The sequence below is a fragment of the Saccopteryx leptura genome, chromosome 1 (genome assembly GCF_036850995.1).
Source record: "Saccopteryx leptura isolate mSacLep1 chromosome 1, mSacLep1_pri_phased_curated, whole genome shotgun sequence".
In the NCBI taxonomy this organism is placed as follows: domain Eukaryota; kingdom Metazoa; phylum Chordata; class Mammalia; order Chiroptera; family Emballonuridae; genus Saccopteryx; species Saccopteryx leptura.
In genome coordinates, this window is record NC_089503.1 from 175,860,244 (window position 1) to 175,887,403 (window position 27,160).

A 27,160-nucleotide genomic window follows, 5' to 3' on the forward strand; every position below is an offset into this window, starting at 1 on the left:
CCTATTTTGATCTCAGTGATCCTAGAGTTATATGCAAAGAAAAAAATGAGTCTCCAACGTGATCAGAACCACCTCATTTTATTTTCAACTTAAAACTTCATTATAAAACTTATCAAATAAACATGTGAAAAACAAAATGCCAAACAAATGGTACCGGTATCCAGAAGCTACAGCACTGTGATATGCTCGCCCCCAGGGAAAGAATCAAATGTCCTTCCCCAGCTTCCAGGGCCTGGACACCACATTTTCAGGCCAGGAAAGAACGTAACTGCACGCACACAGTGTCACCACAACAGTGCTGAAGATTATCGGATGCAGGCCAACCTCATGATCACATCAGCATGAACTAAAGAGCTCATATACAAAATGTAAAATTAAAATTCCAACATATACATATTTATTATTCCCGCATGTTTAAGATACTGAGAACAAATTAAAATTTGAAAACAGAAATTTAGTGGATTTAATATCATTATTGTTCTATAATGGAAAACATCAACTAGAATTTAACAGCTAATGCTACCTTGTGCACATTCGTTAAACTAAGAAAGGACTTTAAACTATTCCTTACACTGTTTTTATGTGAACAGACTTCTAAAGATGAACAGAGCACTCCTTCACAGGGAGTAGACTATACAAAATACAGTGTATAAGCTGCATCAGCTCAGCAGTAGCAAAACGGTGTAATTAAAAAAGTCAAAAACATATAAAAATAGTAGCCTAAAATGGCAAATTTTCAATCAGTGTAAAAATGTTTAAATAGGGATGTTACTCCAAAAATAGATATTTATTCTATTTTTTCTATTTGCAACAGTTTATAGCTGCAAACAAACACCGGCAATTGAGGTAGAAAAGCCAAATTTGCCAATTTTGGATTAAGAAACATTTTCTTAAGAAAAATATCCTTCCTATGTCTTAATAGCATCTTTTACACAATAGTAAATGAATTCTAATTGTTTCCTACATTTTAATTCACATGTATTAATTTACAACACTTAATTTAAAATACTGCAAATGTTTTTTTGTTAAGATTCTTAGTCCTGGCAATTATTTCACATTCAAAATACTGTACAGAAAAATATTAAGTCACCATATATTACATTAAAAGCTATGTATTTACAATTTTCAATGCAGTTACAGAAGTTCAAGTTAAACAAACTAACACTAGTGGTCTCCCTTAAGCAGTGCCCCTAACAATTTCATCCCTCTTTTTGTAGAGCATTTAATAGAATTCTGCTTTCTACTTTCCAAAACTATGGCTAACAAGTGAAATGAGAGAAAAATGCCATTCTCTTACTGCAATAAAACATTAATTGTGTTTTCATTTAAGAGCCAACTGACAGAAAGATCAAAATTTAAGAAATTAAAACTTATAAACATCATAGTTTGCTTCCTAACATTTATAAGACTGTTTTTCAGTAAGCAGATTTTCTAAGAACTGGAAACAACTTCTCATTAAAATGGAAAGCTGAACATCATTTTTCCTTATGTTAACTGCTGATTTAATAAAAATAAGCACAGCTATATGAAAATACTTACTACTTGACTTTTTAGTCCTGACTCTGAAAACAATTTAAAGGTCTTCTCAGTGCAACGGAACAAGGCTGGTTTTGGATAGGTCCTTGCGGCGCGGCCCGGGCGGGGGCGGGGGCGGGGCGGGCATCAGTAGACGTAGGGGAAGATGCGGTAGGGCACGCGCTGGCAGTACCTGTCCCAGGCCACGCCGTACTTCCTCCTGCACTGGCGCTCGTCACGGGCCTCTCGGTGCACAAGCAGCACAGTGAAGTAAATCACGTAGAAATATGGCAGAACGTGGTTAAAACCTGTGGGGAACAACAGCCAACAGTGTTGGGTATTTTGATTACCACTACTATGCAATATGAAGTTTTTCCAGCTTTTCCTCAAACTCAAATAAACCATAAAATAGCTTCATTTTCTTCAATAGGGAAAACTGAACCAGTTCAGAAAATCCCACCGGTGTGTGGCAGAGGCAGTATTTGAACTCATCATAAAAGTGTGAGTGATCCATTCTCACAGCCTGTCATAATCAGAACATGTGTCATCCCATTTAAAGCAAACCTCCCCTCTGGCGCTCAGTGAACAGCTGGTGGGCGTGGCCGAGGCCAGTACAAAACAGAACTGGCTTCATTTTTTACTTAAGAACACAAGTGTTTCAGGATGTCTGTACACTGAGTCATGACTACAAAGTTAAATTCAATTCTGTATATTCTGCTTAGCAAAAAGCAGTAGGCACTGTTTAAAACTTACAATTTTGCTTTTAGAAGTGTCGAGTAAAACATCAGGCTGAGTTCCCACCTCCCCTCAGAAGCCAGATGAATGAGGTGCCACATGTCCCCAGATTGTGGGCAACACCCACTCACGCTGGCACTGCCTGCAGTGTCCCAACAAGGGACACACATCTATCTAGTAGGCAGCTGAAGAGAGTCAAGTGAGCACACCTCTTAAATACTTACCGCATGGGAGGGACCATGCCAGGGCCATGAGGAGATCCCCCAGGTAATTGGGGTGGCGAACAAAGCCCCACCATCCAGAAACTAGAAGATTTTTTCCCGTTGAAGTATGAATGGTTTCTAAATCTATATAAAAAAAATACATTTGCAATGATATGTAAACAAATATAGAGACAAAATCCTGATACAATATACATAATATGGATATATAATCAATACTTACGTGCAAGCTTTGGATCATTGGGGTTTTTCCGGAATGCATTCTTCTGAGAATTTGCACATCGGAAGATTATATAGCCACAAACTATAAAGTTTTAAGAATTTCATGTTAGTCATTCAGATATAATCTAAGACTTAAAAGCATTTGTAATTAGAGATTATTTCTGAGCCCTGAGGAAATTTCAAAAGCGGAGAATAACCTAACACCTCTACTTTCAATATAACATTATCTTACGAACAATATAAAACCTCTCTATTGAAAAATGTCAAAAGATAACTATCCTGAAATCTATCATACTGTTTTCATCATTCACTTGGGGGCTACTTTTTAGACAAAACTAATAGTGACATCCATAAATAAAATCTAAGTCCACATTACAATAAAATCAATACTAGAGTTGAGTATAATGAAGGCTGAGTTATGATTCCTATTGGCCATAACATGAACACTTTATTAACAAACTCTAGCTTAGCTCAGTACTACAACATCTTGCACTTAAATATATACCAAATCCCACTGCAATCCTACAACCTGGTAGCTTTATTTCAAATTTCAAAACATCCAAGTTAATAGCCACAACATATCTCTATTAACATTATCAGTCTTCAAAGTAAAAAATTATTCTCTATTATTAGCTTAACTGTAATATACTGTCCTGAATGACCCACAAGCATGACTGACATGAGTAAACCAAACTGGAATTTCTTCTATCATGGACACTAATGAGTGTGGCAAAACTAGCTATATTGAAGCTCAATGCTAATTTTCCTGCCCTTCCTGTGGCAACAGGGTCTGATGAACAGTGTGGTGCAAGTCCCTAAAGGGAACCCACACACCCACGGTGGACAGCAGCTCTGGCCATCCTGCTCACTCTTCCCAAATACGCTCCCACTCCTCCCAGAGCTGTGTCCTACTGCCCAACTCCCTCACCCACTAAAATCCAGGTGAGACACCCGCCCCTCCAGTAAGCTGACAGGGAGAGCCCCCACAGAGAAGTTCTACCTTAAACTCCCAGCACATTTGGCCTATCAGCCCGTCTTCTATTCTCACGTTAGTGTCTGAGAGTCATTCCTCCTATTAACAGCATAAGCCCTAGGAAGGCAAGGCTAGTCGTCTTACTTTTTAAGGGGCTTACCAGAAAAAGCAGGCACTCAGTAGAGAAAAATGAATCCCTACTACAACTAAAATCTCTTTGTTAATGCTAATTAAATTTAAAAGCAAACTCGTCTGTTTAAAAATTGTATGTTTAGGATAAACTGATAATTGCCAGATAGGAGGGAGGCTGGGGACTGGGTAAACAAGGGGAAGGATTAATAAGTACAAATTGGCAGTTACCAAACAGTCACGGGGCTGCAGAACACTGCACAGCAGACGTCATCAACACTGTTAATAACTATGCATGTGCCACACAGGTACCAGACTGAACAGGGGAATCAATTCATAAGGTATAGAAATGTCTGACCGTTATGCTGTACACCTGAAACTAATACTGCGTGTCAACTACAACTGAAAAATCTTTTTAAATGTTAAAAAAAGTTAATGAAACAAAAATTCTCTTTAAAGAGCTGCCAAAGAACTATGAAGTATCCAGTCTCTTTACAAGTTGCAAGAATCTTATCACTCGTACAAATTACTTTAAATTCAGCTAATTATGGTCATTTAAAAGGGCATGTTATAAACAGGTAGAAACCAGAGCACAACAGAGTCAATACAAAACGACTACCCAGAGTGAAATTAACACTCACGTTTCAGAGCGACGATCAGAGAAGCCACCAGCCAAGACACTTCATTTGGATGACGGACTAAATAAAAGGCTTGCAGGCTGTAGACAAACGGAACCCACACCAGATCACCAAAGACCAGCATGAATCCGAATCCATCATGGATAATGTCCATAGTTGTCAACACCGCTTCCTATGAGGACGTGGAGAGGGAAAATACTTTTTTTTAAAGTTTGGGGAGAAAAGTTTCTGTGTTTAAAGTATTCAATGAAAGTACTGGTTTACAGTCAAATTTATAAGGGGCTATGGGAGGGTACACCAGCCAGAATTTTTTTAAAAGTGGGAAGGGAGAACCTGGTTCCCCTGGCATGTGCATCACATGAAGGCGTCCTGTGGGCTCTGTCTCCAATCACTCTGCCCTCACTCTGCGGCCCTGAAATAGTGCTTCTCTGACATGCCTCTTATGCCACTACACCTTTGGCCCGGCTGTTTGTTCCCTCTGCCTGGAACACCCTTCTCCTACCTCAGCTTCCGCCTCCCCTGAGCTACCTTCCTTGACCCTTACATGAATTCATGGGCACTATCACTTTCTTACATAAATAACTATAAATTTAATTTCAAAATAAAAAAAATCTTTTAAAGGTTTAATAACCTATAACAGAACATCTTAACTCTCTGGACTATACAGTAAGAAAATATTTTAAACAGATTTAGGGAAAGCTATAACTATGCCTATGCCGTCAGGCAAGGTGCTTCTCAGATGCTCCCACCTCCGACAGCAGAAGCACACATGTGCTTGTACTGGCCCTAAGTCACTCTCCCCACTAGGCTGAGAAAACACAGGACCAGGGCCCTCTCCCCTGGGCCTTCATAGCACGCCGCACACGCCTGCCTGCGATGGGCTCCATGTTCCCAGTGTCTGCTGAAGGAGTAACAAGGGCACCGACTGCCTTTGTTTCAAGTCCACATGCACAATGTAATTTCTAATCATCATCTGGCTTTTCATGTAGATTTTCCTTCCACACAAGAAAATAAGCTACCTGGCAACATGGCACGCTGCCTGCTTCACTGCTTGTGGTAAATTAACAAAAGTGAAGGCACTCTCTTTTGAATTTGGGTAGCCTGAGCAAGCAGCCAGATCACCTCTGACCCGGTACCTGCAGACCGTGGCCCTCTGCGTGCTCATCGCAGGTCAGCTAAAACACCCTGTGGACTGACAGCTCTCTGGTGCTCACTATGTGAGAGGCTGAGGCCCCAAGTCAGGTTGCTCACCCACACTCAAAGCTCTCTGACTCCACAGTGCCTGCTTTTAAAGTGAATTACCTCATTCCAGAGTGCATCCACCACATACAAGAGTTGGAAACTGTTAACCAAAATCATTGCCAAGGATGGAGTAGCACGATTCTGTGACTTCATCTCAGCCAAAAGCATTACCAAGTTAATAACCACCTGAAATAAAAGGGGCAAGAACAGTCTCACAGCACCTCCTCAGAGATCCTTAGCAAGAGGGGAAAGATGGCCACTTCTCAGCTGAGAAAGCTGCAGACGCCATCTTACCAAGTAACCACCATCAGTAATAAGATACATCATGAGCCCCGTCTTGACAGGATGCACCAAAAAGGATATAATATCATTTCTGTACTGTTCTTGCCAAAAATGCATCAGTCACTCCAATCATGAGAATGTATTAGACTAACCCAAATTAAAGGATCCTCTTCAAGGCTCAAGGTCATGACATAAGGAAAGACTAGGCAACTGTTTTAGACTAGAAGAAACCAAAGCAAAATGGCAACAAAATGCATTGTGGGACCTATAGAGAACCTGGAAGAGAACAAGGTCAGCAGTGGAAAAAACGGGGAAAAGCAGGGTCTACGGATTTAGTTAATAACACTGTAACAATGGTAATTTGCTGTCCTGGATGACAGTTATTACAACTCTCTATTTCTGCAACTCTCCTACACGTCTAAATTATGGGGGTTTTTTAAGGGGAGGAAAATATGTTTTTCCTTACATGAATTCATGGGCACTATCACTTTCTTACATAAATAACTATAAATTTAATTTCAAAATAAAAAAAAATCTTTTAAAGGTTTAATAACCTATAACAGAACATCTTAACTCTCTGGACTATACAGTAAGAAAATATTTTAAACAGATTTAGGGAAAGCTATAACTATGCCTAAAAAGTATACCATCCAGGCTCTGGCCGGTTGACTCAGTGGTAGTGGTAGAGCATCAACCTGGCGTGCAGAAATCCCAAGTTCAATTCCCGGTCAGGGCACGCAAGAGAGGTGGCAACCATCTGCTTCTCCTCCTCTCCCACTCTTTCTTCTCTCTCTCTTCCCCTCCTGCAGCCATGGCTTGATTAATTCAAGCACCACTGGCCTCAGGCGCTAGGGATAGCACTGTTGTGAGCATGGCCCCAGATAGGCAGACCATAGGTCCCAGGTGTAGGAGGGGGTTGCTGGGTGGATCTTAATCAGGGCATATGCGGAAATCTGTATCACTATCTCTCCTCTCACTTAGAAAATAAAAAAATACCACCCACAGCTTACTTTAAAATTGTGTATAATTCTTTCTAAATCCAAGATTAACTTGCATTACTGAACTAAAATTTAAAAAATAAATAAGACATACCCATCCGATCAATCCGGGACGCAATTCACAAAAGTATTTGAGATCAAAAGTACCAATCCGAGGATTTAATTCACGACCAATGAAGAAGTCATAGATGACATTTCCTGAGAAGGGAAAAATTCTTGTTCAAACAAAGTTTTTTGGAAAAGCTCTATTCCAAACCCAATATAAGGCTTTAAAAATGCAGTTGTCTACCCTCCGGGGTCACAATCCAGCTCAGCAGCCTGACAAACAGGCCCAGGAGCAAGAAGTAGGAGGGGCCAGTGCAGACTGAGAATGGTGACTCCGTCCCATCTGGGGTCCCCTGCTTTTAGGGGATCTATTTTTTTTTTATATAGACCATTTATTTTAAATAAGCAACTTAATTTTCTTCAATGTTTAAATCAACCAATTTGAATTTTTTAAGGATGTTTACTATTTACTACTTCAGAGCAAAAATAATACGTCATAAATTATGATGCTACTAACCTTGCTAAATGTTACTAAAATGTCTTACTGTCATTAAAAAAGGGAAGAGAAATAAGAAAGTATGAGGAGATAGTTTCTTCCTTGAGGTTTTTTCCTTCATTTTTTTTATTGTTTCTCTTCCTCCCTCATAAACTGCACCAGGAAAGCAATGCACGCAGGCCTAGCAGTGGCTGCAGGAACTGTGGGGTGCCCCATGGTGCACAGCCCAGGCTCACCAGAGCTGGCCTGCGACAGCTCGCCCTGGGGCGCTCGCAGAGCCCGCACGTAGAGGTAGACACTCAGGCCCACAGAGAACACAAGGGCTGCCAGCGCGAAATGCAGGAAGTGCTCGTGCACGTAATTCAGCTCCACGCCCCAGAGCAGAGACGCTCCCACAGCTGCAGATGTCAGTATGAAGGCGTAGAATCCTTGAGAGAGGCAGAAAACCGTTAACCCCAGGTTCATGTGAGATTTATCCCATTATAAAATAGTGCAATGTTATTTTTTAGAGTCTTAATTTCATTATTTAGGCTAAATACAAATACATGAACAAGTAAGATCTCTGAGAGGTAATCATCTTTTTATTTTTTTTCTAATATTTTATTATTTTTTGGAGCCCTGGCTGCGGGAGGGGAAGAGAGAGACAGAGAGGAAGAAGGGGAGGGGTGGAGAAGCAGGTGGGCACTTCTCCTGTGTGCCCTGGCCGGGAATCAAACCTGGGACTCCTGCACGCCAGGCCAACGCTCTACCACTGAGCTAACCGGCCAGGGCGAGAGGTGATCTTCCATCTAAACACAATACCTCTCAGTTTTTCAAATATTTTTACATGTTGGCTGCAGTTATACATAATTCATCTGCATGCCCTTCAGCCCACTGAGAGATAATTTGCTACTTAGTACTCTGATGTAATCAGCTCTGACAGTTTAATGAGTACACTCTCAAAAGTTTGAGCTATCAAGACATCAATCTGAGTCCTTAAAAAAAAAAGTCACCATTTAATCTATACTTGAGTCTTCTTCCATCGGTAAGAGGTGTTCCTTCTACAACCTTAAAAGAAAAAAAATTAATTTTAAAAAATTAAAAACAAATTTTAAAAGCATATATATGTGTGTATGTCTATATTTACATATATATATGTGAGCTATGTATCTCACTTAAATCTCAACATGCTCAAGAACGACTATCTTTTAGTAGTGAAATTTAGTATCAAGTTTCAAACATCTTAATGACAAACCCTCTGATGAAGCAAGTCCATCTTCAGGAATTTATCTTAAATATAAATCTAGTAATAACTTCTCAGTGTGCATGACTATCACAATAGCCACCTTCCCCCCAACCATCCCATGTGCCAGCTCATGAGTAAAGGGGCTTTATCATTTCTATAGCTAATCTCAAGCTCAAAGATCTTCAATGACTTCCCACTGCTTGCAGAGAGGGTACAGCTCTACTGTCTTCTACTAGTGAGGTCTTTTTCAGCCGGGCTCTGCCCCACTCACTCACCCACCCACCTACTCTGGCCATGTGCCAGCTGTTGTGTGTCCTATACTGACTCGATCTGCTATTCACACATATGTGCTTACTGCTTATTCAGTCATTTCATGTCATTCTTCTTCCAACGATAAGAGACCGAGCAGTTCCTGGCATGGGACCATCCTTCTCTCCATTCAGAACACCCACAGCATACCCACACAGCTGGTACTCAAGAAGTGGGATGAGTTTAAAAGTCCTCTTGTTCAATAGCACCCACATTCAGAGATGTTGCAAATATTTTTAAACCAGGGGCCCCCAAACTAAGGGCCGCATGCGGCCCCCTGAGGCCATTTATCTGGACCCCGCCGCACTTCCGGAAGGGGCACCTCTTTCATTGGTGGTCAGTGAGAGGAGCAAAGTTCCCATTGAAATACTGGTCAGTTTGTTGATTTAAATTTACTTGTTCTTTATTTTAAAGATTGTATTTGTTCCCGTCTTGTTTTTTTACTTTAAAATAAGATATGTGCAGTGTGCATAGGGATTTGTTCATAGTTTTTTTTTAATAGTCTGGCCCTCCAACGGTCTGAGGGACAGTGAACTGGCCCCCTGTGTAAAAAGTTTGGGGACCCCTGTTTTAAATTGTCAAATACTAATATGGTATCATTTTTCTTGGGCTAAACTACTTTACCCTTTCATGTACACTAGTTTAGTTTCTATTTGGCTTGGAAAATTAAACAGAAAACCTCAGATTTTTAAAGTTCTACTTAATAAGCAAGTAATTCAAGAGTAAAGGCAGCCCAGCCTGTGGTGGCACAGTGGATAGTGTTGACCTAGAACCATGAGGTTGCCAGTTCAAAACCCCGGGCTTGCCCAGTCAAGGCACATACAACAAGCAAGCAATGAACAACTAAAGTGAAGCAACTGTGAATCGATATTTTTCGCCCCATCCCTTCTCTGTAAAATTGACATCTTTTTTCTTTTGATTAATTTTAATGAGGTGACACTGATTAATCAGGGTACATATGTTCAGAGAAAACAGCTCTAGGTTATTTTGACATTTGCTTATGCTGCATTCCCATCACCCAAAGTCCAATTGTCTTCCGTCACCTTCTAACTGGTTTTCTTTGTGCTCCTCCCTTCCCCCAACACCCTCCCTCTCCTCCCCCCCTCCCCATAACCCCCACACTCTTGTCCATATCTCTGAGTGTCATTTTTATGTCCCACCTATGTATGGAATCATATAGTTCTTAGTTTATTCTGATTTACTTATTTCACTCAGTATAATGTTATCAAGGTTCATCCATGTTGTTGTAAATGATCCGATGTCATCATTTCTTATGGCTGAGTAGTATTCCATAGTATAAATGTACCAAAGCTTTTTAATCCACTCGTCCTCTGACAGACACTTGGGCTGTTTCCAGATCTTCGCTATTGTGAACAATGCTGCCATAAATGGGGGTGCATTTCTTCTTTTCAAACAGTGCTATGGTGTTCTTGGGGTATATTCCTAACAGTGGGATAGCTGGGTCAAAAGGCAGTTTGATTTTTAATTTTTTGAGGAATCTCCATACTGTTTTCTACAGTGGCTGCACCAGTCTGCATTCCCACCAGCAGTGCAGGAGGGTTCCCTTTTCTCCACATCCTCGCCAGCACTTATTCTGTGTTGTTTTGTTGATGAGCGCCATTCTGACTGGCGTGAGGTGATATCTCATTATGGTTTTAATTTGCATTTCTCTAATGATTAGTGATGTTGAGCATTTTTTTTTATATGCCTATTGGCCATCTGTATGTCCTCTTTGGAGAAGTGTCTATTCATTTCTTTTGCCCATTTTTGGATTGGATTGTTTGTCTTCCTGGTATTAAGTTTTACAAGTTCTTTATAAATTTTGGTTATTAACCCCCCTTATCAGACGTATTGTCAAATATGTTCTCCCATTATGTAGTTTGTCTTTTGTTTTTATTGTCTTTAGCTGTGCAGAGCTTTTTAGTTTGATATAGTCCCATTTGTTTATCCTGTCTTTTATTTCACTTGCCTGTCTTTTATTTCACTTGCCTGTGGAGACAAATCGGCCAATATATTGCTGCGAGAGATGTCAGAGAGCTTACTGCCTATGTTTTCTTCTAAGATGCTTATGGTTTTACAACTTACATTTATGTCTTTTATCCATTTTGAGTTTATTTTTGTAAATGGTCTAAGTTGGTGGTCTAGTTTCATTTTTTTTGCAGGTAGCTGTCCAATTTTCCCAACACCATTTGTTGAAGAGGCTGTCTTTACTCGAATGTATGCTCTTACCTCCTTTGTCAAATATCAGTTGTCCATAAAAGTGTGGGTTTATTTCTGGGTTCTCAGTTCTGTTCCATTGATCTATATGCCTGTTCTTATGCCAGTACCAGGCTGTTTTGAGTACAATGGCCTTATAGTATAACTTGATATCCGGAAGTGTGATACCTCCCACTTTATTCTTCCTTTTCAAGATTGCTGAGGCTATTCGTGTTCTCTTTTGGTTCCATATAAATTTTTGGAATATGTATTCTATATCTTTGAAGTAAGTCATTGGTATCTTAATCAGTATTGCACTGAATTTATAAATAGCTTTGGGTAATATAGACATTTTTTTTTAATAATTTTATTTTTTTAATGGGGCGACATCAATAAATCAGGATACATATATTCAAAGATAACATGTCCAGGTTATCTTGTCGTTCAATTATATTGCATACCCATCACCCAAAGTCAGATTGTCCTCTGTCACCTTCTATCTAGTTTTCTTTGTGCCCCTCCCCTTCCCCCTTTCCCTCTCCCTCTCCCCCCTCCCCCCGGAACCACCACACTCTTATCAATGTCTCTTAGTCTCACTTTTATGTCCCACCTACGTATGGAATAATGCAGTTCCTGTTTTTTTCTGATTTACTTATTTCACTTCGTATAATGTTATCAAGATCCCACCATTTTGCTGTAAATGATCTGATGTCATCATTTCTTATGGCTGAGTAGTATTCCATAGTGTATATGTGCCACATCTTCTTTATCCAGTCATCTATTGACGGTTTTTTTGGTTGTTTCCATGTCCTGGCCACTGTGAACAATGCTGCAATGAACATGGGGCTGCATGTGTCTTTACATATCAATGTTTCTGAGTTTTGGGGGTATATACCCAGTAGAGGGATTGCTGGGTCATAAGGTAGTTTTATTTTCAGTTTTTTGAGGAACCACCATACATTCTTCCATAATGGTTGTACTACTTTACATTCCCACCAACAGTGAATGAGGGTTCCTTTTTCTCCACAGCCTCTCCAACATTTGCTATTACCTGTCTTGTTAATAATAGCTAATCTAACAGGGGTGAGGTGGTATCTCATTGCAGTTTTGATTTGCATTTCTCTAATAAATAAAGAAGATGAGTATCTTTTCATATATCTGTTGGCCATTTGTATTTCTTCCTGGGAGAAGTGTCTGTTCATGTCCTCTTCTCATTTTTTTATTAGATTGTTTGTTTGTTTGTTGTTGAGTTTTATGAGTTCTTTGTATATTTTGGATATTAGGCCCTTATCTGAGCTGTTGTTTGAAAATATCATTTCCCATTTAGTTGGCTTTCTGTTTATTTTGTTATCAGTTTCTCCTGCTGAGCAAAAACTTCTTAGTCTGATGTAGTCCCATTCATTAATTTTTGCCTTCACTTCTCTTGCCATTGGAGTAAAATTCATAAAATGCTCTTTAAAACCCAGGTCCATGAGTTTAGTACCTATGTCTTCTTCTATGTACTTTATTGTTTCAGGTCTTACGTTTAGATCTTTGATCCATTTTGAGTTAATTTTAGTACAGGGGGACAAACTGTAGTCCAGTTTCATTCTTTTGCATGTGGCTTTCCAGTTTTCCCAGCACCATTTATTGAAGAGGCTTTCTTTTCTCTATTGTGTGTTGTTGGCCCCTTTATCAAAAATTATTTGACTATAATATAGACATTTTAATGATGTTTATTCTTCCTAACCATGAGCACGGTATATGCTTCCACTTGTTTGTATCTTCCTTGATTTCTTTTATCAATGATTTATAATTTTCCAAGTACAAGTCTTTAATCTCCCTGGGTTAAATTTATTCCTAGGTACTTTATTTTTTTGGTTGTAATGGTAAAGGGGATTGCTTCCTTAATTTCTCTTTCTGACAGTTCATTGTTAGTGTATAAAAATGCCTCTGATTTCTGAGTATTAATTTTATATCTTGCCACCTTGCTGAATTCATTTATCAGGTCTAGTAGTTTTTTGACTGAGACTTTAGGGTTTTCTATATACAATATCATATCTAAAATTGATAAATCTTTAAAAATAAAAGGGGGGGTAAAGGTTTAACAATCTAAGTTTGGGTCGTTATGACCAAGGACAGCTTTTAATTTTAAACTTACTGTAAACTTTTCTATATAAACGTGGAGTGAGGGGAGGAAAACCTCACAGTACTCTGCCCCACTAACAAAAACTTACCTTCCCAATTGGCAGTGAGTAGAACAGAGCCTGAACTGAAAACCAGAGGAGGTAGATCCCAAATACTCTGGTTTCCCATAAGCCACACAAAGCTGGCAAAGGTGGTGGGAAGTTCAGAAGACTGGGCTCTTGCTGTCTACACATCAACAGCAACAGGAAGAGGAAGGCAGGCAGGCCAAGCATGATAACAAACGCACCTGCAGACAAAGAGTGAGCGCTCAATGTTCAATCCAGTTTGTTCCCCCACCCCCAAGAATCATTTGGCTTTTTTAAGGTCAGAACTGAAGTCCAGCTAGCCAACAGCTTACAAAATCAAAACAATTAAGCTCTGCAGGGTTTTGAACCACTTGGCCAAGAAGTATTTTCTTTTACTAGCTCATAAAATTTCACCATACCACCCACTTAATAACTCCAAGCTCCTGAACACTTCAGATCTTAGACTGTCATAGTCAACCCCCCTGACAGGAAGGGGAGACATCCCGTCTGATGTCCACGGCTGCTTCCCACTGCTCCGGCCAAAGCCGGGCCCTGACACATAAGCCAGGTCTGATGAGCAACAGATTCCCTGTTCCTGACCGGTCACATCAGCCTTCCTCTCTCCCTTCTCTGTACTTGTTTGATCAAAACCTCTCAACAGACTGCTAAAAGTTGTACTTACAGCCACTCTGGGACCCTTTCTCCTCTATTACAACCCTCAAAAACGCCCCCACTCAGACCTTTGACCCGCTCGCTGTTCCCTCTGACTGGAAGGTTTGTCCCACATGGCCGGTTCCCACGTGGCTCTCTCTCAGGTGGCTCTCCCCCACTCAGCCTGCTTCAGAACTCTTCAGAGAAAGGCCTTTTCTGCCCACTTTCTCGCAGCTCCTGGCAGCCCAGCCCCTCTGTCTGCTCAGGTCTGGGTCTGACACCTACCAGGTACTCCTCCAAACTCCAACTCCTTCATCTGCGTGGCTGACACTTCAAAGGGTCTCAATGATGTTGGACCTTTCATAACAGTTTTTCCTTCCTCAAAATCTATTTCTTTTAATTTGATCTCTTCTCCTCTTGGACGAAGGCAATACTGTGTAGATGTGTAACTACTTTCTTGTAATAAATGGAATTTTTCCTAGTTAAAAAATAAAAAGTATTAAACATCTGTAGTCAATAATTATCATTAATGCTACATTAACTAATTCAGTATCTTATTATAACCATACACTAAAAAAAGAATAAATTTGTTAAATTATATTCAGTCTTAATTGAAAGACAAAGTTTTAGAAAAGATTTTAAGAATATTATGGTTTTTAACGTGCTTCCTTAGAGAACGGTGCTTTAACAAAGAAAAGCCTGACCAGGCAGTTGCACAGTGGACAGAGTGTTGGCCTGGGATGCTAAGGACCCAGGTTCAAAACCCTGAGGTCACCGGCTTGAGCATGGGCTCATCTGACTTGAGCACGGGCTCACCAGCTTGAGTGTGGGGCTGCCAGCTTAAATATAGTATCAAGTTCTAATTCAAACCAAAGTCTAACTGGGCAGTGATAACATGCAACATACACTTAAGTTTACCAACCAACCACTGCAACAAATGGACCCACCTAAATACCACATTCACCAACACTCTGTTTTTCAGGATGTCCGGTAGATAATCTATAGTAACTACAAATGTAATCCCATAACATTGCTATTTAGCAGACCCTAAACTGTAAATACTAAAAAATGACAGTGACATGTCCCCAAGGTCACTGGCTCAGCTGGAGCCCCCCAGTCAAGGCACATATGAGAAAGCAATCAATGAACAACTAAGGTGCTGCAACTATGAGTTGATGCTTCTCATCTCTCTCCCTTCCTGTTTGTCTGTCCCTCTCCCTCTTAAGAAATAAAATAAACTTTACCGAGATGGAAATGAATGCTGCTGTACCTGTGTGTTTTCGTGAGGGATGTCATTCCTCTCTCTGGGCTCAGGCTCCCCATTGTACCTAACGATGCTATTTTCATACGGCTTCTAAATGGAAGAATGGAAAGTATTCTAACCATATGAATCATAACTTATTAAAAAGAACCTGATGGTAAATCAAGCAATAAAGAAAGCAAAAAAATTTTCAGTTTAATTCTGAAGAACTCAGAATACTTTTGTTTAAAATGAAAAGGAGTAAAATTGACTAGAATTTACCAATCTTCCAAAGATTAGATTTTATGGTACAGGTTCTACATAAGTTCTTTCATCTTTTAAACATAATTAAACAAAGTTATAATTTTATTTATTCAATGACAGATATTCTAAAAGCACTTGCTATGAGAGTTAGGTAAAAATTGGTCAATTAGTTCATTAATTGATAAAAAGAACAAACAAAAAAACACAATGATACATTCACTGACTCAAAATAGCCCATATAGAAAGTTAATAAATAGTGAGTACTTAGTCTTACTAGTGACCTACACATTGCCTATTTTCTGAATTTCATTTAACCTTAAATGTCTCTCCCTGTATCTTTTCTTGCCCCAGTCTCTTAAAGCCGTAGACAGATTTTCTCATCAGACTGAACATGGAGAGTGCTTCAGCTAGCAAAAGATGATTTCAGGCAAACCATGTCTGAGGTCTCTTTGCTCCTTTGTAAGTCACTGATAAATTGTAACAAATTATAATGCTAATAAACCAAGAGGAGGAAAACAAATTAAAACCCCAAGTCTATCCTTTGGTTTGGGAGGACAGTTGGGGAAGGGCAGCATTAATATAGTATCAAGTTCTAATTCAAACCAAAGTCTAACTGGGCAGTGATAACATGCAACATACACTTAAGTTTACCAACCAACCACTGCAACAAATGGACCCACCTAAATACCACATTCACCAACACTCTGTTTTTCAGGATGTCCGGTAGATAATCTATAGTAACTACAAATGTAATCCCATAACATTGCTATTTAGCAGACCCTAAACTGTAAATACTGAAAACTGACGGATACTCACACAGTGAGGCAAGTTATTACAGGAGATACAATTAGGAGTCAACAAGAACAAGGAAGACATGACGTACAAAACTACGTGCAGCGTAGGTATGGTCTTTCCAGTGCAACACACCATCCGCAAGTCCACAGTGCATCCACAGTGTGCCCAGGGCACTACTGCTAAGGAGCAAAGTCATTCTGTGGCTCTTGGGTCACCAGGACCACAAGGAAGTTACATTATAAAAATATAATGGTCATTAAATGCTAAAAATGAAAACGTGAAGGTGGCACACATATTCCCTAAACCAGGTCACCTGACCGGTAACGAAAGCTGGTCCAACTCATGAGTAATGGTCCAACTCATGAGTAATTCTCAAAATGCAAGTTAAAATGGTGAGCTGAAGAACGACAATCACATTGGCAAAAAAATTATTATAATAATACTCAGAATGAGAAAACAGGTATTCAGACACTACTGAAGCTGGTATACACTTTCTTGAAGCCACCTGGCAAAAACCTTGTCAGATCTGCTCTATCCATCTGACCTACCAGTTCCACTTTAAGAATTCATCCTAAGGAAATATCAGATGTTCTACAAGAATATTTGTTTATAATAGTGAAAATGTTTAAAAGAAAAAAGTGGCCCTGGCCGGTTGGCTCAGCAGTAGAACGTCGGCCCAGCATGTGGAAGTCCCTGGTTCAATTCCCAGTCAGGGCACACAGGAGAAGCGCCCATCTGCTTCTCCACCCTTCCCCCTCTCCTCTCTCTCTCTCTGTCTCTCTCTTCCCCTCCCACAGCCAAGGCTCCATTGGAGCAAAGTTGGCCTGGGTGCTGAGGATGGCTCCATGGCCTCCGCCTCAGGCGCTAGAATGGCTCCAGCCACAACAGAGCGACGCCCCGGATGGGCAGAGCATCGCCCCCTGGTGGGCATGCCGGGTGGATCCCGGTCGGGCGCATGCAGGAGTCTGTCTGACTGCCTCCTCACTTATAACTTCGGGAAAATACAAAAATAAAGAAAAGAAAGAAAAGAAAGCCAAATGTATACCAATAAGGGAGCTGAATTTAACAATTTCATTATGTCTACATAATTTTTAGTATATCCAAACAATACCACAGAACAAAAATGTGGAAAATTATAATGGAGAAGGTTATTCCCAATATTTAAATTTTTTTTAATCTGACTACAAAACAATAAATAATCCAGTTTTAAGGCTATTAAAAATCTGAACATTTTATCCAGAAAAAGACAATAAGTGAATATATAAAAAAAATGACCTTTATTCAATTCTTTTTACTTAAAAATAACTTCTACTTGATCTACTATCTAAAATATTCATTGTGCAAAAGTCCTACATACCCTGAAGGTTTCAAGTTTGAACTTTGAAGAGTAATTCCATTAGAATTATCTTTGAACAGAAAAGGTAGTCAAGTAAGTATACTGATGCTAAGAGGGTCAGATATGTTTACTTGATACATGAACTTTTATAAACTATAAAAACTGAGTTCAAACTACGATCTACATTTATTTAATATTTAAAATCTGCCTTTTAAAAAACACATTATATTAAATAGTATGCTTTAACTTAAAAACATTCTTTTTCATTGGCACTTAAAAGCATTATACCTTCTATTCTTCCAAACAATGATTTTTTATGAAATCTTGCAAAGTCATTACCTTAGATTTGATGTTCCACTAACATTTTAATACTAACTGCAAATAATGTGAGTAAACACATACATGAAGGGGAAGACTGTGTTTTGGACACACTAGACACTGTAGGGTAAAGATCTCTCAAAGACATGAGCTCGTACCAATTCCAGTGGAGTCAACCTCACTTCCAGCATTTCCTTCCTCATTTCCTTAATGTCAGGTTGGTGTGAAGCAGAGGCAGATCTGCGGGAACTTTTCGGTGTTCGGCCAGGGGATCGGGAGCGTGACCTTGACCGACTCCCTCGCCGTCTAGAGGGAGAACTGGAAGTTGAGCCAGTTTTTCTTTGCCTAAAGGAAGTTAAAGGCTAGAGAGAAAGCAGAAGGCAGAACTTGACCACAAGTCTTCATACATGCAGATTGCAAGAGGGCAGCAAAGGCAGTCACTGGAACAGTAACCTCTAACACCAGCCTGGGAAATCCTGGGAGCTGAGAATGCACAGATGAGGCCAATGAGGAATGCTGCAACCCTGACCCATCTCTCATGAGACAAATGCAGCCTTTCCACTCCTAATTCTTCACTGAAGGTGCTGCCATGAAGTGAATGTGTCTGAACCAACTAGCTAAACATTTTCCCCAAGAACATATATTGATACAAGAAGAGTGACAACATTGATTAAAGCTGAGCTGATGGGACAAATGAAATGTGCACACAAACAATAACAAGAAAATTAGCCCCCGGTTTCACTCTGAACAAAACACACAGGCGGATCATGGAAACAAATACAACTGGGTTCGTGATGTTCTGCCCTGCCCTTGCCCAATGTTTCTGGGGACCCAGGCCCACAGAGCACCAAGTTTCCTGGCCATATCCTCCCTCCCACCCTGTTTTTGGGTGGCCCAGGAGCTAAGAATGGCTTTACATTTTTTAACTGATTGCAAATAAAATCAAAATAAAAACAACTGTAACACATGAGCATTATCTCAAATTGACATTTCAGTGTCTATAAATTGTATTGGAACACAGCCATATCCCACCCCTTTGCTTCTCAACTGCCTACAGCTACTCTCGTACTGCATACACAATATGTATGGTTCATTAAGCCTGAAATATTTACTATGTGTCCTTTTATTCACAAACTTTGACAACCCTGTCTAGAGCACCCAAACTGTGGTCCATAGGCTATGGGTTCAAAAACTGGTTGTTACTGATCTGCAACAAGGATGGACATAGAAATTTTTTACAGCATTTTGACAAAGTAATTTTATGTCAGTTGAATCTAATAATAAAAATGTAGAACTTACTCTGTATGACTTTTCCATTTGTCATTTTTATGGTATTTACATAAGTACTTGTACACTACAGAGCAGACATTTTAAAGCCCAGACACCAGATGGGCTGGAGCCTAGGTCAGACTCAAATCTAATTAATGTCACTCTCCTGACTGAATCCTCAGTGTTTGGGGTGAAGCCCCAAACCCTCCAGTTCTGACTCCCCTCTGCTGGCCCTTGCCCACCAAACCCTTCCAGCACTTGGCTCTCTGGGTCCCTCCGACTGCAAGCATGTTGCCCTCTGCCGAAGCCAACACCGCCGTCACCTGAGTGTTCCCTATCTGGTCTCAGCACTCAGTTCAGGAGTACGACCTCTAAAAGCCCTGCCTTGCCTAATACCCAGTGCCTCCCCTAGCCCACAGCAAATTTCCCACACACAATGTATTAACCCAGGGATGTGACCCATGAGGATCTGTCTTCTCAGGAGACTCGGACTTCTTAGAAACAGACAATGTGTCTCGTTCATACATTCCCAGAGCCAAAAACAGTACCAGACCCAAAGCAGGAGCATGACCCTGTGCCTCCAAACAGAGCCAGAACTGACTCCTCCAACCTATCCACAGTTATATCCCGCTTATTACAAACATACACTGGTTAAACAAAGGGACACTTACCTTGATATCGTTCTCTTTCAACTCAAGTTCGGTTCCATCTTTGTATTTTACAGTGTAAAGCTGGGACTTGCTGTCATGGCTCAGAATTTCTACTTCATAATAAAGTGAACTCCCAGGCCATCGACCTCGTACTACCTCACCATCGGCAAATTTCCTGCTTGGCATTTTCAAAAATAAGCCTGAGTAGTTTTAAAGAAAAAAAAAAAAAGAGTCAATGTAATACACACATCTATTTTTTTTCATAGACTGACCACTAAAATACAACTTTCCAAATTTTTAACTGGTCAAGATTTTAGGGCCAAAAGGACCTCTGAAGAAGAGGGTGTAGTACAACTCCTTATTTGAAAGATGAGAAACAACAGCTTAAAGGAATGTTAACTGTTTTGTCACAGGGAATAAAAACAGCATGAAATGACAGGACAATACAAAGGTTGTTCTTTCTACCACATTGTGTCTCATTAGAAATTATTTCATACAAGACTATTTAGTCGCTATGGCACATGTTACACTAAGGAGGAATTATGACAACACACCAAATGGTTGCCTGTGCAAAATGCTGCCACCTACAGTGACCATATTTCTTGCTAAATAAGGCATAATCTCACAATGGATTCATCTTCTGATTTACAAGTTGGTATCTAGTCTTATAAAGGCTTTAAAAACATTTAATTTTTAACAAATTACCTTTATTAAAAACAAACTATGAGATTATTTGGAAAAATAAAGGATATATAATTACATTACTATAACCCACCAACAGGGGGAAAAATTCCAAATCTATAATGAATAGCAAATTTGGGATTCTTTCATAAAGCTTTCAAGTCTTACAGCTCAAGTCCCAAATGCATACCAATAACTGCCAACCCCAAACCTGGGCTACTACACACCTGGCCTTCATCCCCCAGGTATAACATTCTTTGCCACCAAACCAAAACATGGCCACAAAACCTTGTATAAACAACACTCTAAGAAGCCACAAGCAACCTTCAGGAATTGCTACCTACATGAGGTCTGTTTGCCACCTTTTTGCAAACATCAAGTAATTTCTGGGTGCTTCTAGTTCTAAGGCAGTAATGCTTCTCCTTCCACTGACCAGCAGGTTCTCATTTCCACGTGACAACACAGGTGGCTCTGACCATCAACATCATCTGAACTAGGGTTTAGGCCAGCGGTTCTCAACCTGTGGGTCGCGACCCCGGCGGGGGTCGAACGACCAAAACACAGGGATCGCCTAAAGCCATCGGAAAATACATATTTATTATACAATACATTTTTAAATAAAATACATATTTTTCCGATGGCTTTAGGCGATCCCTGTGTTTTGGTCGTTCGACCCCCGCCGGGGTCGCGACCCACAGGTTGAGAACCGCTGGTTTAGGCTAAGAAGCAGGCTGGTACGATAAAAAAGTCTCCCCCTAAATCACCTTCATCTCACCAACTATGCAATTCCCAATATATCCTATGGACATAAAGATGTATACTCCTTACCCAGCTCCTATGAAGAGCTGATTATATAAGAACAAAAACATTTAAGAACGTCTGATCAAGAAGAGATACACGGCTTAATATCTTGCACCAAAATCAGGGGGCACCAAAATATTTACGACATCTACTAACAGAACAAAAAAGAGAAATAGACAAAAATGCAATCATATTTGGAGATCTTAACACACCACTGACAGCTTTAGATAGATCATACAAACAGAAAATAAACAAACAAATATCGGCCTTAAATGACACACTAAACCAAATGGTAATAACAAACATTCACTGAACATTTCATCCCAAAACATCAGATTGTACAGTCTTTTCCAGTGTGCATGGAACATTATCAAGGATAGACCATATGTTGGACCACAAAACTAACCCCAACAGCCTAAGCAGTGGTACAGTAGATGGAGCGTCGGATTGAGATGCAGAGGACCCACATTTGAAACCCCGAGGTCGCCGGCTTGAGCGTGGGCTCATCTGGTTTGAGCACAGCTCGCCAGCTTGAACCCAAGGTCACTGGCTTGAGCAAGGGATCACTCAGTCTTCTGTAGCCCCCAACTCAAGGCACATATGAGAAAGCAATCAATGAACAACTAAGGTGCTGCAACAAAGAATTGATGCTTCTCATCTCTCTCCCTTCCTGTCTGTCTGTCCCTCTCTCTGTCACTCTCTGTTACAAAAAAACAAAAATAAAAAACCTAAACTCAACAAATTCAATAAGATTAAAATTGTACTAAGCATATTCTCTGACTATAAGGCTTTGAAATTAGAATTCAACCGCACAAAGTAAAGAAACCCAAAAATGTGGAAATTAAACATTCTTCTAAAAATACGACTGCGTCAAAGAAGAAATAGAGATCAAAAGATATATGCAGACAAATGAGAATGACAACACAACATATCAAAAAACTTCTGGGATGCAACGAAAGCAGTAATGACGGATGCTTATTTCATCACAGGCTTATATCACAAAACAGGAGAGATCTCTAGTAAACAACCTAACATCACATCTTAAAGAACTAGGAAAAGAAGAACAAAGGCAATCCAAAGTCAGCAGACAAAAGGAAATAGTAAAAATTAGGGCAGAACTAAATGAAATAGAGAACAAAATATATTATAGAAAAAATTAATATAACAAAGAGCTGGTTCTTTGAAAAGATCAATAAAATTGACAAACCCATGGATAGACTCACTAAGGAAAGAGGAAATTACCAGACATCACAGATATACAAAAGATCATACTAGGATACAACAAAAGATTATATGCCACCAAATACAACAATCTAAAAGAAATCAGTAAGTTCCTAGAACTACACAATCTTCCTAGCCTGAGTCTGACTGACTGCCTCCCCGTTTCCAACTTCAGAAAAATACAAAAAAAAAAAAAAAAAAAAAAAAAATGAATGGAACTGTATCAAACTATACTGCTCACAAAAAAATTAGGTGATATTTCAAAATGAGTAAGAAGCTATAAAATAACCCCTAATTTTTGTTAGCATAGAAAGTTTCTGTACAGCAAAACAAAACAAAAAGGCAGCCAACTAAATGGGAGATGAAACTCACAAACAACAGCTCTGATAAGGGGATAATAACCAAAATATATGAAGAACTTACAAAGCTCAGCAACAAACAAGCAAACAATCCAATTAAAAAATGGGGAGAGGACCTGAACAGACACTTTTCCCAAGAAAACATAAATGGCCAATAGATATATAAGATACTTATCTTTGCTAGCTATTTGAGAAATGCAAAAATCAAAACTACAATAAGATACCACCTCACACCTGTTAAATTCACTTATCAACAAGACAGGTAATAAGTGTTGGAAAGACTGTGGAGAAAAAGGAACCCTTCTTCGATGTGGTGGGAATGTAAACTGGTACAGCCACTATGGAAGACAGTATGGTGGTTCCTCAAAAAACTAAGAATAGAATGACCACACAACCCAGCAATCCCTTTACTGTGTATCTACCCAAAAAATTCAAAAACACGGTACACGAAGACACATGCAGCCCCATGTTCATTGCAGCATTATTCACGGTGGCCATGCTATGGAAACAACCAAAGTGTCCTTCGACAGAGGACTGGATAAACAAGATGTGGTACATATATACAATGGAATACTACTCAGCTATAAGAAATGATGACATATTGCCATTTACAACAACATGGACAGACTTTGAGACCATTATGAGTGAAATAAGTAAATCAGAATAAGCTAAGAACTATATGATTCCCCATATACGTGGGATATAAAAATAAGAAGACTCATGGACATAGATAAAAGAGAAGTGGTAACTGGGGAGGGGAGTAAAGAGGGACAAATATACAGTGACAGAAAATGATTTGACTGGGTGATGGGCACACAACACAATCAACAGTTTAAGTGCTATGAGGATGTTCACCTGAAACCTATGTACTCTTACTGATCAATGTCACCCCATTAAATTTAATTTCTAAATTAAAAAATATATATATTTTTAAAAAGACCTTTTCAAGATTCTGTAGAGTTAGGAAAGTACAGTTACACAACCCCAACCCTCCCAACATAAAAAAAATATTTCATAAGCAACACCTTTCTTCAGTTAATCACCTGAGAAAAAACTTAATTAGCTTCACCTGTTTTTAGAAAGAGAGCAGCTAGGTTGGTAGATGAAAGGAAACACAACTACTTATCTCGTGATTAGAGGATGTCAGTTCATTCACATATTAGGTAATGAGACAGTGTCCTTCCCAGGACCTACCAAGATAGTATCTTGGGGGTAATGAATGGGTTTGGGTTTGGAGTAGGGGACCAAGGAACCCAGAAGCCCTGGGGATGAGGTGACATCCGCCCGAGGAGTCACCAGAGGGGAACGGGGGAAGCAGAGGGCATTGGACACCTTGGGACATGGAAGTGGGGCACCAAAAAGGAAGGTGACAAAAGCAAGCTTTGTCTATTTCAACATTTAGATTGAGCCTCCAAATTCTAAGAAAGAGGAAGGAAATGTGCCCTCCTCTCTTCTCTGTGTCCCTTCTTTCTCCCTGAACCCCCTAAAATCAAACCCCTGCCTGACCTGTGGTGGAGCAGTGGATAAAGCGTCGACCTGGAAATGCTGAGGTCGCCGATTCGAAACCCTGGGTTTGCCTGGTCAAGGCACATATGGGAGTTGATGCTTCCAGCTCTTCCCCCCTTCTCTCTCTGTCTCTCTCTCTCTCTGTGTCTCTCTCTCTCTCTCTCCTTTCTAAAATGAATAAATAAAAATAAATAAATCAAACCCCTGTTATTGATACTAGTTTTCCGGTGCTCATCAACCAGGGTTGAAAGAAAGTAATTACGTCTTTCTACATAAAGATGCCATTCAAGTTTCAAACAACTCTAAAAACTTTTGAAATACAGGTCTTAGGGGCCTCCTGGATTTTTAAAAAGGCCCTTGAGCAGACTCCGTACCTTTCTGAAAATTTATTTATTGGCATCTTTCTCTAACCAATTAAATATTTTGGGTTAAATTAAGATATCTAGTGGCTATCTGTTAGGTCTCCAAGCTCTTTTTTTTTTTTTTTTTTTTTTTAATTAGAAGTGGGACTTGAGAGCAATGTTTCACATGGTAGTTGAAAGGAAAAAAACAAAAAAATAGCTCTCCTGAGGAAACCACTATGTTACATACAAATGTTCCAAAAGATGAAACCAGCAACATTATATCCACCCCCACTTTACACAAGATCCAAGCACCACTGTCACATGTGATGATACTGTCCAATCACATCCTAATATAATCCTGGGCAGGAGTGAATTAGCCAAGAAAGGACACCAATGCAGATCATCTGTATTCACCCAACAGAGGCAGGAGATACATGAATCCGCTTTCCTTGGGATGTTTCAGCTAAGTGTGTAAAGAAAAAATTTGCTTATTGAACACAATGTCCTCCCCATAAGCAGTGGAAACATAGGGACCTTCAGGCTTTTCTCTAATAAGCCACATGCTTGCAATTAACACCCCCAGTGTTCACTGGCACCGGAATCCTCACATATTTGTCTCCAATGTTACTAATTATCAACAAGACAGAAAGCTGCTATTCTCCACTGATCAGTTAATACTGTCTCTGCTCATCTTTCCTTCACTTTTCCAAATTAGTCTAAATTGGGCAGAAAACGGGAAGCTCAAATGAAGTCTGGCAGCTTCCCTTCAAAATCCTCAGCCATAGGCCTTGCTCTGTGCCCCTGCTCAGGATGCAAAATTAAGGCCACCTTCCTGGCTGCAGAGGCAGAATTGGCCTGATTTATCCCCCAATAAAAATTGATAGTAAGGAGTGTTCGGTTCCTAATCAATCTTTTCTCTCCTCTCTAGACAACTCTCGGAAAGAAGAACATCTGTACTTAGGGCTCAGTCTAAAATAATGGTCCCACTGCTCTACTCCCGTAGCCCCCCGCCCTTCACAGTAGTTGTTACAAAGTGTAATCAGTTACAGACCTGCGCGTGTGTATTTGCCAGGCCCCTGAGGGCTCGGAGGACCCAGGCTCTGGCCACGCCTCACACAGCAGGTGAACAAGCACACGGACTCCAGGCTGAACACTCTGATCGTCCAAGCGCTGTCATCCACTGGGTGGTTCTGAGCAGCCTAGCCTGACTTCTAGCAGACAGGTGAAAATGCCTGGAAACAGGCCCTCTGCAAACAAGTGCCCAGTGCCCTTTGAGGCTACGGGAAGGCGTCGTTACGAAGCACTGTTAAAAGCCTTAAGACGGGGAACAAACAGGACTGAGCTTTAATACGCGCACGCCAACTTGCTTAACGAGCACCGAGTGAGAGGATGCAACATCTGCAAGCGAGGAACCCTGCAGTCCACAATGGAGAGTCGCCCGGACGGGGCGGCCGCGACCCTCAAGGCCAGTGACAACCAGCGCGCATTAGTCAACTTTGCAATCCCGCTTCCCCGTCCGCCCGCCTGCCTCGCCTTTCCCGCTTCCCCACGGGCAGGACCCGCCGCGCCACCCAGTTATCTGTCAAAAAAGGCGCTCAGACCGGGCCCGGGAGGGCTGGGGCTGCAGGGCGGGGACAAAGGGGCCACAGGGAGCGTCACCGAGCCCCAAACTTCCTCAACCAACATGCCTTTACACCGACGCGGCGCGTCCAAAATGGAGGGAAACGTCCCCAATTTAAAACCAGCAGCCCCATTTCCGCAGCTGGTCGGCTGGACCGCGCGCGGTTCGAGCTCCGCCAGCAGCGGCTCCGGCCCACCCGGAGGAGGGGAAGACGAGGCCGCGGCACCAGGCCCGCCGCCCGGGGACCCCAGCCCACACGCCACGCACGCCCCGCACGGAGCGGGCGGGGTTGGGGGCGCCCACCTGCGCGGCGCTCCGGCGGGTACACCAAGGACTCCGGGAGAGAAACCGAACCACTACCCTGCGGCTGTTCCTCGCGCGCGCAACGCTGCCCCGCCGCGCTCTCGGGTCCCGCGATCCCGCGGCCCGGGCGCGCGCTTCACCGCCCCCTCACCGCCCCGCCCCTTCACCGCCCCGTCTTTCAGCAAGACCTCCAAGGCTTTCATTGGCTCCTTGGCCTTTTGAATCGTCCCGGTGCTGCCGATTGGTCGTGCGCCGTGGCGCGTCCGACCCGCCCCGCCCCGCGGCGAAGCAAGAGCCGGGCGGCGGACTAGCCTTGGGGATCCGCCCAAGTGCTGCGCGGTCGTCAGTCTGCCGTGCCTTATCGCTGCGGCCCAGGGGTCCTA

At 41.1% G+C, this 27,160-nt stretch overlaps 1 protein-coding gene across 2 annotated transcripts; it reads right to left on the minus strand.

Annotated features, from left to right (window-relative positions):
- Positions 1–59: 59 nt before the first annotated feature.
- Positions 60–26,931, minus strand: LBR (lamin B receptor). Of its 2 annotated transcripts, XM_066381107.1 has the most exons (15): positions 26,778–26,928; positions 25,905–26,167; positions 19,963–20,141; positions 18,181–18,384; positions 15,340–15,423; positions 14,355–14,547; positions 13,443–13,639; positions 8,489–8,543; positions 7,733–7,924; positions 7,050–7,153; positions 5,736–5,861; positions 4,437–4,605; positions 2,695–2,775; positions 2,475–2,597; positions 60–1,823 (listed from the first exon to the last, which is right to left on the minus strand). In XM_066381107.1, exons 3-15 carry the CDS (start codon positions 20,125–20,127, stop codon positions 1,663–1,665), a joined length of 1,854 nt encoding a protein of 617 aa, XP_066237204.1. In that variant the 5' UTR covers positions 20,128–20,141; positions 25,905–26,167; positions 26,778–26,928; the 3' UTR covers positions 60–1,662. The 2 variants fall into 2 exon arrangements, with proteins under 2 accessions (XP_066237204.1, XP_066237195.1); XM_066381098.1 differs by lacking the exon at positions 25,905–26,167 and having other exon boundaries at positions 26,778–26,931.
- Between the last annotated feature and the right edge of the window lie 229 nt (positions 26,932–27,160).